General features: G+C 39.3%; 1 protein-coding gene across 1 annotated transcript in view; it reads left to right on the forward strand.

The window, feature by feature from the left end:
• LOC110368435 (deoxynucleoside triphosphate triphosphohydrolase SAMHD1-like) overlaps window positions 1-6,587 on the forward strand; it is a 122,534-nt gene extending 115,947 nt beyond the window's left edge. The window contains exon 15 of the mRNA XM_036138655.1: window positions 6,515-6,587. Within this exon, the coding sequence (XP_035994548.1) occupies window positions 6,515-6,529 (15 nt within the window). The 3' untranslated portion in view covers window positions 6,530-6,587. The remainder of the gene's footprint in view (window positions 1-6,514) is intronic.
• The last annotated feature ends 6,755 nt before the right edge of the window (window positions 6,588-13,342 follow it).

Consider the following 13,342-nt stretch of genomic DNA (forward strand, 5'->3'; position numbering starts at 1 on the left):
TTATTATCCTTATTAGACTGTCCGTCTGTCCGTCTTCCTCCGCTTATCCGGGGTCGGGTCGCGGGGGTAGCAGCTTCAGTAGGGAGGCCCAGACGTCCCTCTCCCCGGCCACTTGGGCCAGCTCCTCCGGAGGAATCCCAAGGCGTTCCCAGGCCAGCCGGGAGACATAGTCCCTCCAGCGTGTCCTGGGTCTTCCCCTGGGCCTCCTCCCGGTGGGACACCTCACCAGGGAGGCGTCCAGGAGGCATCCTGACCAGATGCCCGAGCCACCTCAACTGGCTCCTCTCGACGTGGAGGAGCAGCGGCTCTACTCTGAGTCCTCCCCGGATGACTGAGCTCCTCACCCTATCTCTAAGGGAGAGCCCAGACACACTACGGAGAAAACTCATTTCAGCCGCTTGTATCCGGGATCTCGTTCTTTCGGTCACGACCCAAAGCTCGTGGCCATAGATGAGGGTAGGAACGTAGATCGACCGGTAAATCGAGAGCTTCGCCTTTTGGCTCAGCTCTCTCTTCACCACAACGGATCTGTACAGCGCCCGCTTCACAGCAGACACTGCACCAATCCGCCTGTCGATCTCCCGCTCCATCTTCCCCTCATTCGTGAACAAGACCCCAAGATACTTGAACTCCTCCACTAGGGGCAGGACATCCTCCCCAACCCGGAGAAGGCACTCTACCCTTTTCCGGTTCAAGACCATGGTCTCGGATTTGGAGGCACTGATTTTCATCCCGGCCGCTTCGCACTCGGCTGCGAACCGCTCCAGTGAGAGCTGTAGATCACGCCCTGATGAAGCCAATAGGACCACGTCAGCCGCGAATAGCAGAGACGCAATCCTAAGGCCACCAAAACGGATCCCCTCAACACCTTGGCTGCGCCTAAAAATTCTGTCAGTGACAAAGGGCAACCTTGGCGGAGTCCAACTCTCACCGGAAACGAGTCCTAGGACCTGTCTGCCTTGGATGACCCTACTAGGGGCTTAAAGCCCCTGACAGCATTGCTCCTAGGATCATTGGGACACTTAAACCCCTCCACCATGGTAAGGTGGCAGCCCAGGGAAGGGCTCCTTATTAGACTTTATTGCTAAATGCTGTTGCACACTTACTGTTCCTTTAAATCAGATTCCTCCTCTCCCCTGATCTGGAGAGAGGAGTCGTGAATCGGGGCACTGGCGGAGTGAAAGCTGTCCCGTTCTGTTCGTCCTGAAATAAAATGTTAGCAGCAAAACCTTGGTCTGGTGCTTGGGTGCCATGACTGAATCTTACATTATTAACAGGGAAATGTATTTATTTAGAAGAAATCTTCTTCTACGCTTCATTTTAAGATGAAAAATCTGCATTGTGCTGTACATACGCACATGGCTTGTGGTCTCTGCTTTATTCATTCTCGCAAATATGCTCAATTGGCTGAAATCAGGGAAACAGGTGAGACATCTAAGGTGAAAGTTAGTCATTAAAGAGGAGAGGAAGAAAGTGAGAGCGGAATTGAAGGCAACAGAGGAGAAAATCGCAACAGATTCGGGAGAAGAAAACGAGCGAGAATCAGAAATTGTCTCTTCCTCTCTCCTGGCTTTACGTCGTTTACGTCAGCAGAGAAAACATTTAATTCGGGCCAAAAGATTTATTTACGAGATTAAATTGAGTGACTCGGTCTCTCTATGGATCACGCAGCGCCTACAAACAGCACTACTGCTCATGGTGCTGTGACTTTAAAGCAGTGACAAACACTCACGCGGTATGTCACTACGCTGGGGGGGATTAGTACAGACGTGATTTCTTGATTATGCCCACACACAGATCTAAAATACTTTTTATTGCAATTCAGACAGGTGCAGACTGTACCGTGCAGTTAATTTTAAAAAGGTAGTTTTATCGCATATTCAGACAGAAACAGGCTGGGGGAGCCGAGGTGTGTTGCTGTGAGCGTGTTTACCTGCTGAAGGTAACCATGTGAAACAATCAGAAAAAATTCTGATTAATAACATCTTTATGGAACGCTAGAGTTATTGTTACTCTGTGCTGCTTCACCAGTTCTCTCTCGCTCACTTGCTCATCACCGGACACAAATCAAACTACTTGGTGTTTGTATTTTGCAGCGTAAATTGTGCGTCAGACTCAGATTTAGAAGCTTCGTTACGACATTTGAGTTGTAACTGCAACCGTTTTATATATATATATATATATATATATATATATATATATATATATATATATATATATATATATATATATATATATATATATATATATATTTTATTTTTATTTTTTTTTATCTTGGGGGTGCATCAACCCGGCTAGGACATGGAATTGGGTGCGCGGAACCCCTGTGCTAGAGCAACAGCTAAATATTTAAAATGAGATTTTAATACGTTGATCACAGAACAAATGGAGGAGATCAAGAAAAGACACTTAACTCATGGTGTAGAGCTGTTTCTGTCTAACTTGGCCCCTCCAGCACCCCTACACCAATAAACAGAAAGGAAAGGAACAACACAAATAAACAGTTCCATGATAACCCAAGCCTCATAAAACTACAGTGTCTCTCAGGAGGGCCTTTTGGGTCGCTACAATATAAAAAAAAAAAAAGATTTTGTTCTCCCTGGGATCCAACGGCGATTGGTCATCAAAAAAATATGATTAGATACCAGACCAATAAAATACCTGTATGAAGTCACATGGTGAATTTAAGCTTCAAAGCACATATACACATCAGTCTGACAGCAATAAAAATACGACTTTTGTAAAAAAAAAAAAAAAAAAAAAAAAAAAAAAAATCAGACACATTTAATGAGTGAACAGATGGGATAATTACTTTGTATAATTTAAGTCTACTATGTCCACACAGTTTTCCCACAGTTTGAAAACGGTGTAGACACCTGAGATCTCTGCTAAATATTGCTAATCAAAAATTATAGTTTTCTAAGAACTTTTTTCAGTATCTGGGAGGGAATACATACTTGTGAAGCAAATTTGCTGCAAAAATCCTTAAATAAATAATAAAATGTTTACGATATTAAAGTTTTTAATTGATCAAAAAACAAATTTGCGACAGATATATTGTTGGGTACATTTAAGATGATTGAGCTTCAATCTTGTTGGCATCAAGATGGAGAAATCTGTTCCCTGATATCAGATTACATTTTGAATCTTCCACTTCTTATTCACTAGGAGGCCATCAGAGCTCAACTCCCTGAAGAATATCAACAAGAGGAGCACTTTTTGATTGATGTAAATTGCTTCCCAATTTGCAATTCAGTCTGAGGTAGTGTCTTTTGTGCATCTTGTTGACCTAAATATTATTCTTATTTAGGTAATTAAACTAGACTATGGGATGGGGAAAGAAGACCCAATACAGCATGTGCATTTCTACCGAAAGAAAAAGCCAAATGATGCCATCCTATTGACCCGACAAGAAGTAAGAATGAAACAAGATTGCAAAACTCTTTTAATTTAATTTTTAATTTTTAGATGCTGAATCTGCTTTGGTTTTGTTTTGTTCATTTGTTTTTGTTTTGTTTTTGGTTTTTTACGTCAAAGTTTGAAATTTTCATCATTTATATTAGAACTACATACTTTCATCCTTTTTAGGTCTCTCACCTTCTTCCAGAAACATTTGCTGAGAAAACAATCAGAATCTACTACAAGGGGACTGATGTTGAGATTCTGAAGGCTGCCAAGGACTATTTTGATGGAGGCGATTTCAGGAGCAAATGTCAGAAATTGTCGAACAAGACCGAAGAACAGCCAAAAGCAAAGGTATTTAGGTTGCATTTGAAAACAACAGATCATTGGTGATCATTAGCTATTTTAAGGCAGCCAAGATGAAATATGTACTTTTTATTGGTGTATATTGTATGATAGGAGTTGTTTCTGTTTTAGCTGAATTGGCAGATTCCATAATTTTATAAATTGCGTTTATTTCAATATGTAAAGGTTTGGTTCATATTCAAAAATCATCAAAAAAAGTTGGACATCATATGTTCTTTTTTTAAATATTTATTAACTAATGCTCTGTTGCACATGGCAGCTGGATGTGACTCCAAAAAAGGGTGACAATTTGTCATTATTAATAGCTGTTACATTCCAATAAAGGGGTGGAGGGAACAAATGTAGCAAATTTTCAAAATTGGTTTGAAGTATTTTAATGTAGAATACAGGTTTAATGAGCAGATAGGACCTGAAACACACATACACACACACACACACACACACACACACATACATATATATATATATATATATATATATATATATATATATATATATATATATATATATATATATATATATATATATATATATATATATATATATAGTACAGACCAAAATGAAAAATAGTAGACACCTTCTCATTCAAAGAGTTTTCTTTATTTTCATGACTATGGCAGTTGAAGCTGAAGGCATCAAAATTATGAATCAACACATGTGGAATTATATACTTAACAACTAAGTGTGAAACAACTGAAAATATGTCTTATATTCTAGGTTCTTAATAGTAGCCACCTTTTGCTTTGATTACTGCTTCGCATACTTTTGGCATTCTCTTGATGAGCTTCAATAGGTAGTCACCTGAAATGGTTTTCACTTCACAGGTGTCCCCTGTCAGGTTTAATAAGTGGGATTTCTTGCCTTATAAATGGGGTTGGGACCATCAGTTGTGTTTTGCAGAAGTCAGGTGGATACACAGCTGATAGTCCTACTGAATAGACTGTTAGAATTTGTATTATGGCAAGAAAAAAGCAGCTAAGTAAAGAAAAACGAGTGGCCATCATTACTTTAAGAAATGAAGGTCAGTCAGTCCGAAAAATTGGGAAAACTTTGAAAGTGTCCCCAAGTGCAGTCGCAAAAAACATCAAGCGCTACAAAGAAACTGGCTCACATGAGGACCGCCCCAGGAAAGGAAGACCAAGAGTCACCTCTGCTGCGGAGGATAAGTTCATCCGAGTCACCAGCCTCAGAAAAAGCTCAGATTAGAGACCAGGTCAATGCCACATAGAGTTCTAGCAGCAGACACATTTCTAGAACAACTGTTAAGAGGAGACTGTGTGAATCAGGCCTTCATGGTAAAATAGCTGCTAGGAAACCACTGCTAAGGACAGGCAACAAGCAGAAGAGACTTGCTTGGGCTAAAGAACACAAGGAATGGACATTAGACCAGTGGAAATCTCTGCTTTGGTCTGATGAGTACAAATTTGAGATCTTTGGTTCCAACCATTGTGTCTTTGTGCGACGCTGAAAAGGTGAACGGATGGACTCTACATGCCTGGTTCCCACCGTGAAGCGTGGAGGAGGAGGTGTGATGGTGTGGGGGGTGCTTTGCTGGTGACACTGTTGGGGATTTATTCAAAATTGAAGGCATACTGAACCAGCATGGCTACCACACCATCTTGCAGCGGCGTGCTATTCCATCCGGTTTGTTATTAGTTGGACCATCATTTATTTTTCAACAGACCTCCAGGCTGTGTAAGGGCTATTTGACCAAGAAGGAGAGTGATAGGGTGCTGCGCCAGATGACCTGGCCTCCACAATCACCGGACCTGAACCCAATTAAGATGGTTTAGGGTGAGCTCGACTGCAGAGTGAAGGCAAAAGGGCCAACAAGTGCTAAGCATCTCTGGGAACTCCTTCAAGACTGTTGGAAGACCGTTTCAGGTGACTACCTCTTGAAAGTCATCAAGAGAATGCCAAGAGTGTGCGAAGCAGTAATCAAAGCAAAAGGTGGCTACTTTGAAGAACCTAGAATATAGGACATATTTTCAGTTGTTTCACACTTTTTTGTCAATCCATCCATTTTCTGAACCGCTTAATCACTCATGGGATCGTGAGAGGCCTATCTCTAGCATTCACCAGGTGTGGTACACCCTGGACAGGTCGCCAGTCTGTCGCAGGGCATCACAGAAACAAACAGGACAAACAACCATTCACGCACACACTCACACCTAATTTAGAGAAGCCAGTTTAAGCCAGTTTAACAGTCATGTTTTTGGACAGTGGGAGGAAGCCAGAGTACCCAGAGAGAACCTGCACATGCACAGGGAGAACATGCAAACTCCATGCAGAAAGTCCCAGCATTGGATTTGAACCCAAAACCTTCTTGCTGCAAGGCAACAGAGCTACCCACTGTACCACTGTGCAGCCCACACTTTTTTTGTTAAGTATATAATTCCACAAGTGTTAATTCATAGTTTTGATGCCTTCAGTGTGGATCTACAATTTTCATAGTCATGAAAATAAAGAAAACTCTTTGAATGAGAAGGTGTGTCCAAACTTTTGGTCTGTACTGTGTATATAATCAATAAATTGCTGCAAAGAGTGTATGTATTATTTCTTATGTACACAGAATGATTGGCAGTAATAAAGTGTGTTTGGTTTTGAAAAGATTGCTTCCTATGTACAAGCAAAACATTGAGTCAGAATTAACATTTACTGCAGTGTAAATGGTTGCAATGTTGCATTTGTTGCTGTTGTGTGTCCTTTAAACTCTCTTAACTCACATTTGTCTTTTCTGATGCAGAAACGCAGGATGTAGACAAAACAGCTGAAGTCTCCTCCAAAAGCCAGCAGAAGAAATAATTATGATGTTGGATTTTTAATTAAATGGGAAAAGTCTTTTTTTTATTGAACTTTGATGTTCAGTGATGTTTTTCTCTTAAGGGTGGGTGTTGATCAGGGCAGTTAATGATATATTCTAAAAGAAAATCGAAGGAATTTAAAAAGTGGTTATATTTGAATGTACTGACCCCTGCAGGGAGGATTTCTATTGAAATAGAATCTTTATAGGACTTATAAAAGCATATATTTGATCTATTAAATGAGTTTTAGTATAAAGCCTAGTTTTGCTATTCAAAGAACTAATATTTCTTAAGCAGTATATATATATATATATATATATATATATATATATATATATATATATATATATATATATATATATATATATATATATTGTTTTTACAGCTGGTGGATTTCAGTAATTCTTTTATGTAACTGTACAATCAAATGTATTTTGGGGTATCATTTTAAAACATATGTTGTTGTTTTCATTAATTTCTTGCATGTTTAAATTTTTGTTCGAAGTGTTGTAAATCTTCTCATAGATTCAATAAGGTCCTGTTTAAATAAACTTAGGGAAGCAAACCCTGCAATTTATTTTGTTCAACACAAGAGGGCACAATGCTTACATTTCATAGCAGAACCTTCATGTCATAGCTTTAATCTAACTTTCTCTGAAAATAAGATTCCTTGTAAAAGGAAGTCTGCTTGTGTTCTTTCCTTGTTGAAAGGTGGCAATCCATCTGTAGTCAATAACTACAGACCATTTCAAAATTGTGTGTACTTTTCAAAGTTTTGGAAAAGTTGGTCCCAGAACAGCTGAAAACATTTTTAGATTCAACAGGCTTGCTCTCACGGCATCAGTCATGTTTTTGTAAAAAAAAAAAAAAAAAAATTGGTTTTGTAAAAGAAATGGTTAGCAGATCCCACCTCTCATTCCCAGCCTGTTAACTGTTCAAGGGGTTGAAATTGAAGTTTTCAGGCGCTACAAATACTTAGGTATTCTGAATGATGATAATTTATCCTTTTAAACTCATGTTGACAAGCTGGTTTCTAAGCTTTGGGTCATGACCAAAAGAACGAGATCCCAGATACAACCGGATACGAATTTTCTCCGTAGTGTGTCTGGGCTCTCCCTTAGAGATAGGGTGAGGAGCTCAGTTATCCGGGGAGGACTCAGAGTAGAGCCGCTGCTCCTCCACGTCGAGAGGAGCCAGTTGAGGTGGCTAAGGCATCTGGTTAGGATGCCTCCTGGACGCCTCCCCGGTGAGGTGTTCCGGGCACGTCCCAACCGGAGGAGGCCCAAGGGGAAGACCCAGGACACGCTGGAGGGACTATGTCTCCCGGCTGGCCTGGGAACGCCTTGGGATTCCCCTGGAGGAGCTGGCCCAAGTGGCCGGGGAGAGGGACGTCTGGGCCTCCCTAATGAAGCTGCTACCCCCGAGACCCGACCGCGGATAAAGGATGATGGATGGATGGATGGATGGATGGATGGATGGATGGATGGGTGGGTGGGTGGGTGGGTTTCTAAGATAAAACTTAAAATGGAATGCTTTTTTAGAAACAAAAACAGTTCTCACACCATGTGTGAAGGCACCTGATCACTTCAACTATTTTCCCCCCTGATGGATCATGGAAATGCAATTCAATTTATTTATATAGCTCCAATTCATGAAACATGTCATCTCAAGGCACTTTGCAAAGTGAAATTCAATCAGATTATACAGATTGGGTCAGATTATACAGATTGGTCAAAAATTTCCTATATAAGGAAACCAGTTGATTGCTTCAAAGTCCCGACAAGCAGCATTCACTTCTGGAGAAGCGTAGAGCTACAGGGAGAGTCATCTGCATTGTCCATGGCTTTGCAGCAATCCCTCATACTGAGCAAGCATGGAGCGACAGCGGAAAGAAAAACTCCCCATTAATGGGAAGGAAAACCTCCAGCAGAACCAGGCTCAGTATGAACGGTCATCTGCCTCGACTGACTGGGGTTACAGAAGACAGAGCAGAGACACAACAAGAGAGACAAAAAAGCACAGAAGCACACATTGATCTAGTAATCTGTTCTTCATTAGATGGTAATAGCGGGTGAGCAGTCTTCTCTGGATGATGTCACAGCTAACAGAACGTCAGACCAGGTGTACCTACTATGAAGAAAAAAGAGAGAGAGCAAAAAGTTAAAAGCTGAAATGACAACAGTCATTTCAATGCATTACAATGCAAAACTAGAGAACAGTAGACTGAAGAACAGTAGAAATCAGTAGAGTGAGAAAATTAGACCCTGATGTCCTCCAGCAGCCTAGGCCTATCACAGCACAACTATAGAGATAGCTCAGGGTATGAGCCACTCTAACTATAAGCTTTGTCAAAAAGGAAAGTTTTAAGATTAGTCTTAAAAGTAAACAGGGTGTCTGCCTCACGGACCAAAACTGGGAGTTGGTTCCACAGGAGAGGAGCCTGATAGCTAAAGGATCTGCCTCCCATTCTACTTTTAGAGACTCTAGGAACCACCAGCAGACCTGCAGTCTGAGAGCGAAGTGCTCTGTTAGGAACATACGGGGTAATCAGAGCTCTGATATATGATGGAGCTTGATTATTAAGGGCTTTATACGTTAGAAGAAGAATTTTAAATTCTATTCTTGATTTAACAGGAAGCCAATGAAGGGAAGCTAAACATTGAGAAATATGATCCCTCTTGTTGATTTTCATCAGAACTCTTGCTGCAGCATTTTGGATCAGCTGAAGGCTTTGAACTGCATTTTGTGGACTTCCTGATTGTAAAGAATTACAATAGTCAATCTATGAAGTAACAAATGCAAGGACTAGTTTTTCAGCATCACCCCTGGACAGAATGTTTCTAATTTTGGTGATATTCCTGAGGTAAAAAAAAATGAAACTCTGGAAACTCCGGGATTTAAATGACATGTCTTGTTCAAAAATAACACCAAGATTTTTTACTTTGTTACCAGAGGCCAAGTTAATGCCATCCAGATTAAGTGATTGATTAGGAAATTTATTTTTTGAGGACTCTGGTCCATAGATTACAACTTCTGTCTGCTATTCATGAACACCTCAGCCCAGAATTAAAAAAAAACTGAATGCTGTATATCATCATGCCCTGCGTTTCATGACTAACTGTAGCTATGAAACACATCACTTTGTATGCCATAGCAAAAAGTCCATCTTTGACTAATTGCAGAATCTTCAATTGCTTATTTTTATCTATAAATGTATTATTTGGCATCGTCCTAAATACTTGTGCTCAATTCTGTCTAGAACTGTTTCCCATTACACGCTGCATTCTCAGGACTTAATTGTGATGCAGGTCCCAAAGGTCCAAACTGAAATGGGTAAAAAGGCTTTTAAATTTTCTGCCCCTGGCATCTGGAATGACACACAGAAGGATTGAAAGTTAGCATCTGTTGTTAGTAAATTCAAATAATTTTAAAGGACAGAGACACCAGATCATTTGGCTTCTGTAATTGCCCTATAGTGTTTAATTATGTGATGCCTCTTAATTTTGTGTTTTATGTATCTGGTTTGTATTTTGGGTGTGTTGTATGTGTTACACTGCCACCTTTGCAAAGTTGAAAAAGAGGTTCTAATCTCAATGAGTTATTAAACTGATTAAATAAAGGATACAAATCTAACTATAGAAGACTAAATAGTTTCATCACATTTTCGATCATTATTTGAGACCAGATTAACTTTTAACTGAATGATGCAGGGTTTTACATGACGATCGTTAAGTGAGACAGTTCATCGGGACATCATTTAACAACCTCATGGACCTTATGGTTTGTATTGTAACCTCCCACTTTTGCAGTCTTTGTGACCTCCCGATACAGTATTAAATGTAGGCATCTATATATATATATATATATATATATATATATATATATATATATATATATATACATACATATATATATATATATATATATATATATATATATATATATATGTATGTATATATATATTATATATTAGAGCTGGGCAAGTTAACGCATTAATTTCGCATTAACTCATTAGACTATTAACGGCGATATTTTCTTTAACGAGCGTATGCATAACGCATGTTGCTCACATGCTTTTATTTTGTGAAGGTCTGTTGCTGCGGTGTAGGGGTTTGAATCAGAACAGTAGGTGGCGATAATGGGGCAATAACCTCGCTGTCAGCCAAGCCTCGGATTCAGAGGAAGAAAGGTGCTGGCCGGAAAAAAACAAAGCCGACATGCGGAAGGCGGTGTTTCCCGCAGGAATTTGCTTAGGCGAGGCGGTGAGTTGGCGGCCGTAACAAGTTTTGTGCGGAGCGGAGCGGGGGGGGTCTGCTTAGACGCCGTCGGTGAAGTCGCTTCTCGTTTCAAAGTATCCATGTATTTTTGCCTGTTTTTCCCCTGCCATTCACTATATGCACGCGAGAAAGCAACAACAAAAAACCGCGTGTTAACGTCAAATAAACGCAAGCAACGCAAGCATATCGAGTTAGCAAGCATTTCAGTTTAAAGTTCTTCCAGCATCGAATATGACAGAAACAAGTTAGTTGTAACCACTGCCAAGTTAAACTTTGGTATTGAACATAAAATGGTAATGCTGCTCCCTGCTGTTACCTCAGAAATTGCCTGTTTTTGGTAGATTTTTTTCCCCATAAAGAGAATTCCCTGTCAGTGGCAATAAGCTTTAATTTATTATTATTGCTATTTTTGTTTTACATGTTTAAGTTGAGCTTTACACTAAATATGTGTTACTGATAAGTGCTACAAATGTTACAACACTTTTGTTCATATGGCAGCAGAACATTAAAATAAAAGTGCTCTTTACACTACTTTTGAATTCATTCTTGGAGTTTGTAAATACAATGCGATTAATCGCGATTAATCAGGGCGATTAATCGCGATTAAATATTTTAATCGTTGCCCAGCCCTAATATATATATATATATATATATCCCTCTGATGCATGAATTATAAATCCCTGAGTCAAGATTTTTTTATATGTGTTTTTACTCCTCTTAGGGCATGAAAAAAACCCAAATATGAACTTTTTTTTTTTTTAAATAATTTTTCCAGGAAGTTACAGAAATGTCCACTACAGTGGACAACATGCGCCTGAGCACTCAACACAAAACATTATGAATTTATTGTAAAAAAAAGAACAATCTTGTATTCTGTTGTAAATATACAAACAATTGTTTCATTTTATGCTTTGAAAAATATTTCAACATATTTTGTTTAAATTTTAACACTATATAGGCACAATGCTTAGAACTGAATAAGAACACTAATAACAGTCATAGCCAAAAATCTTTAACCTGAATGTGACAAACATCACTGTGGCTTTCCACATACGTAGGACAGTATAACCAAGTCCTTTTAATTGCATGTTGCAAGAAAACATGAACTATCATTTTAGTCTTTGCATCTCCTAACACTTTGATGGTCATCATACCTACGCTGTATGAATGTTAGCAAAGCACCCAGGGCACAGTGGCACACAGCATTGCATGCAAATGTATTTGGTCTTCCATGTGCATGCAGCATCGTGGCCTCTGTTTGCATTTTTAGAATTTATGGATGGAATTTCTTGGACTATTCTGCAGGTTGCCTTATTCTTCGCTGTGTTTGAAGTCTACAATATAAATAATTGGTATAGTTACACAAACTACAGCTAATCTGCACAAAATATACACAAAGTATAAACAAAATATACTAAAATGTACATTTTAAATGAATAGCTTTTATGTGTTACGTTTAAAACACTGAATTATTAGCAAAACAATTACAAGACAGTAAAGCAATTATATGACTTCTGTTGAAAAAATGTAATGGGAGATGTATGACGTCCACTTCAGTGGACACATGGTTAATCGTAATTTTCTAAATGTTGAAGAAAATTGTTTATATTTCAAACTGATAATATCCTTCCTTAGATGTTACTGCAAATCATCATTTTTTTTTACCTGTTGGGCTCTTCTACTATAGAAGGATTGAGAGGAAATGCCAGCAGTGGTCGACAGAGGTTGCTGTTTGTTGGCCATCTTGGATTCAAAAGAAATTTATTTGCAGTTACAATAGGGTGACCAGACGTCCCCGTTTTCCGGGGACTGTCCCCGTTTTGGACCACCTGTCCCCGGCTAAAGCTGTCCCCGGAAATGTCCCCGATTTTACCGAGGGGGAAAATGTGTTGCGGTAGCTGGTTGCGCTGCTGATAATATAAAGACGAGGAACAGAGCGCACCACTAGATGGCGGTAATGATCCTTTTGGATGTCAGATGCCATTAAAACACGAAGAGGAAGAAGAAGAAGACGAGCGCACCACTTTTAAAACAGAAGAAGAAGAAGTGAAAAGTCGTCAACTGGTGGCAACTGATGGGGAGCTGCTGTGTTATGGTAAGTGTGTTAATCGATTCATTTTATTTGGATCAAGCTGATCCTGTGAGAAATGTTTTTTTTTTCCAGGTTAAAAAATAATCAATAAAAAGTAAGACAAGACCACGAGTTGCTGCTCACATGAGTAAAAGACTCTCAGATAAAATGTAACAGAATGATTGAAAACTCTTTGTAAGGCGCTAATCTGGTTCGCTGGTTCTCCAGGGATCAACAAGGGTTCGTCTAAAGAGGTTTTAGAACTGATTGGTGACCTTTACTTTATATTTCAGATAGTTAGTTATTAGTAGAGTTATTATTACAAGTTGTTTTGCTGATTTATGGTTGTGATTTATGAGCATAGACTTCCAGGCTTAGGTTTAGCTTTTCTACTGCTCAGTTTGAATTTATGAAAGTTCCTC

This window comes from Fundulus heteroclitus, chromosome 1 (assembly GCF_011125445.2).
Source record: "Fundulus heteroclitus isolate FHET01 chromosome 1, MU-UCD_Fhet_4.1, whole genome shotgun sequence".
Classification (NCBI taxonomy): Eukaryota; Metazoa; Chordata; class Actinopteri; order Cyprinodontiformes; family Fundulidae; genus Fundulus; species Fundulus heteroclitus.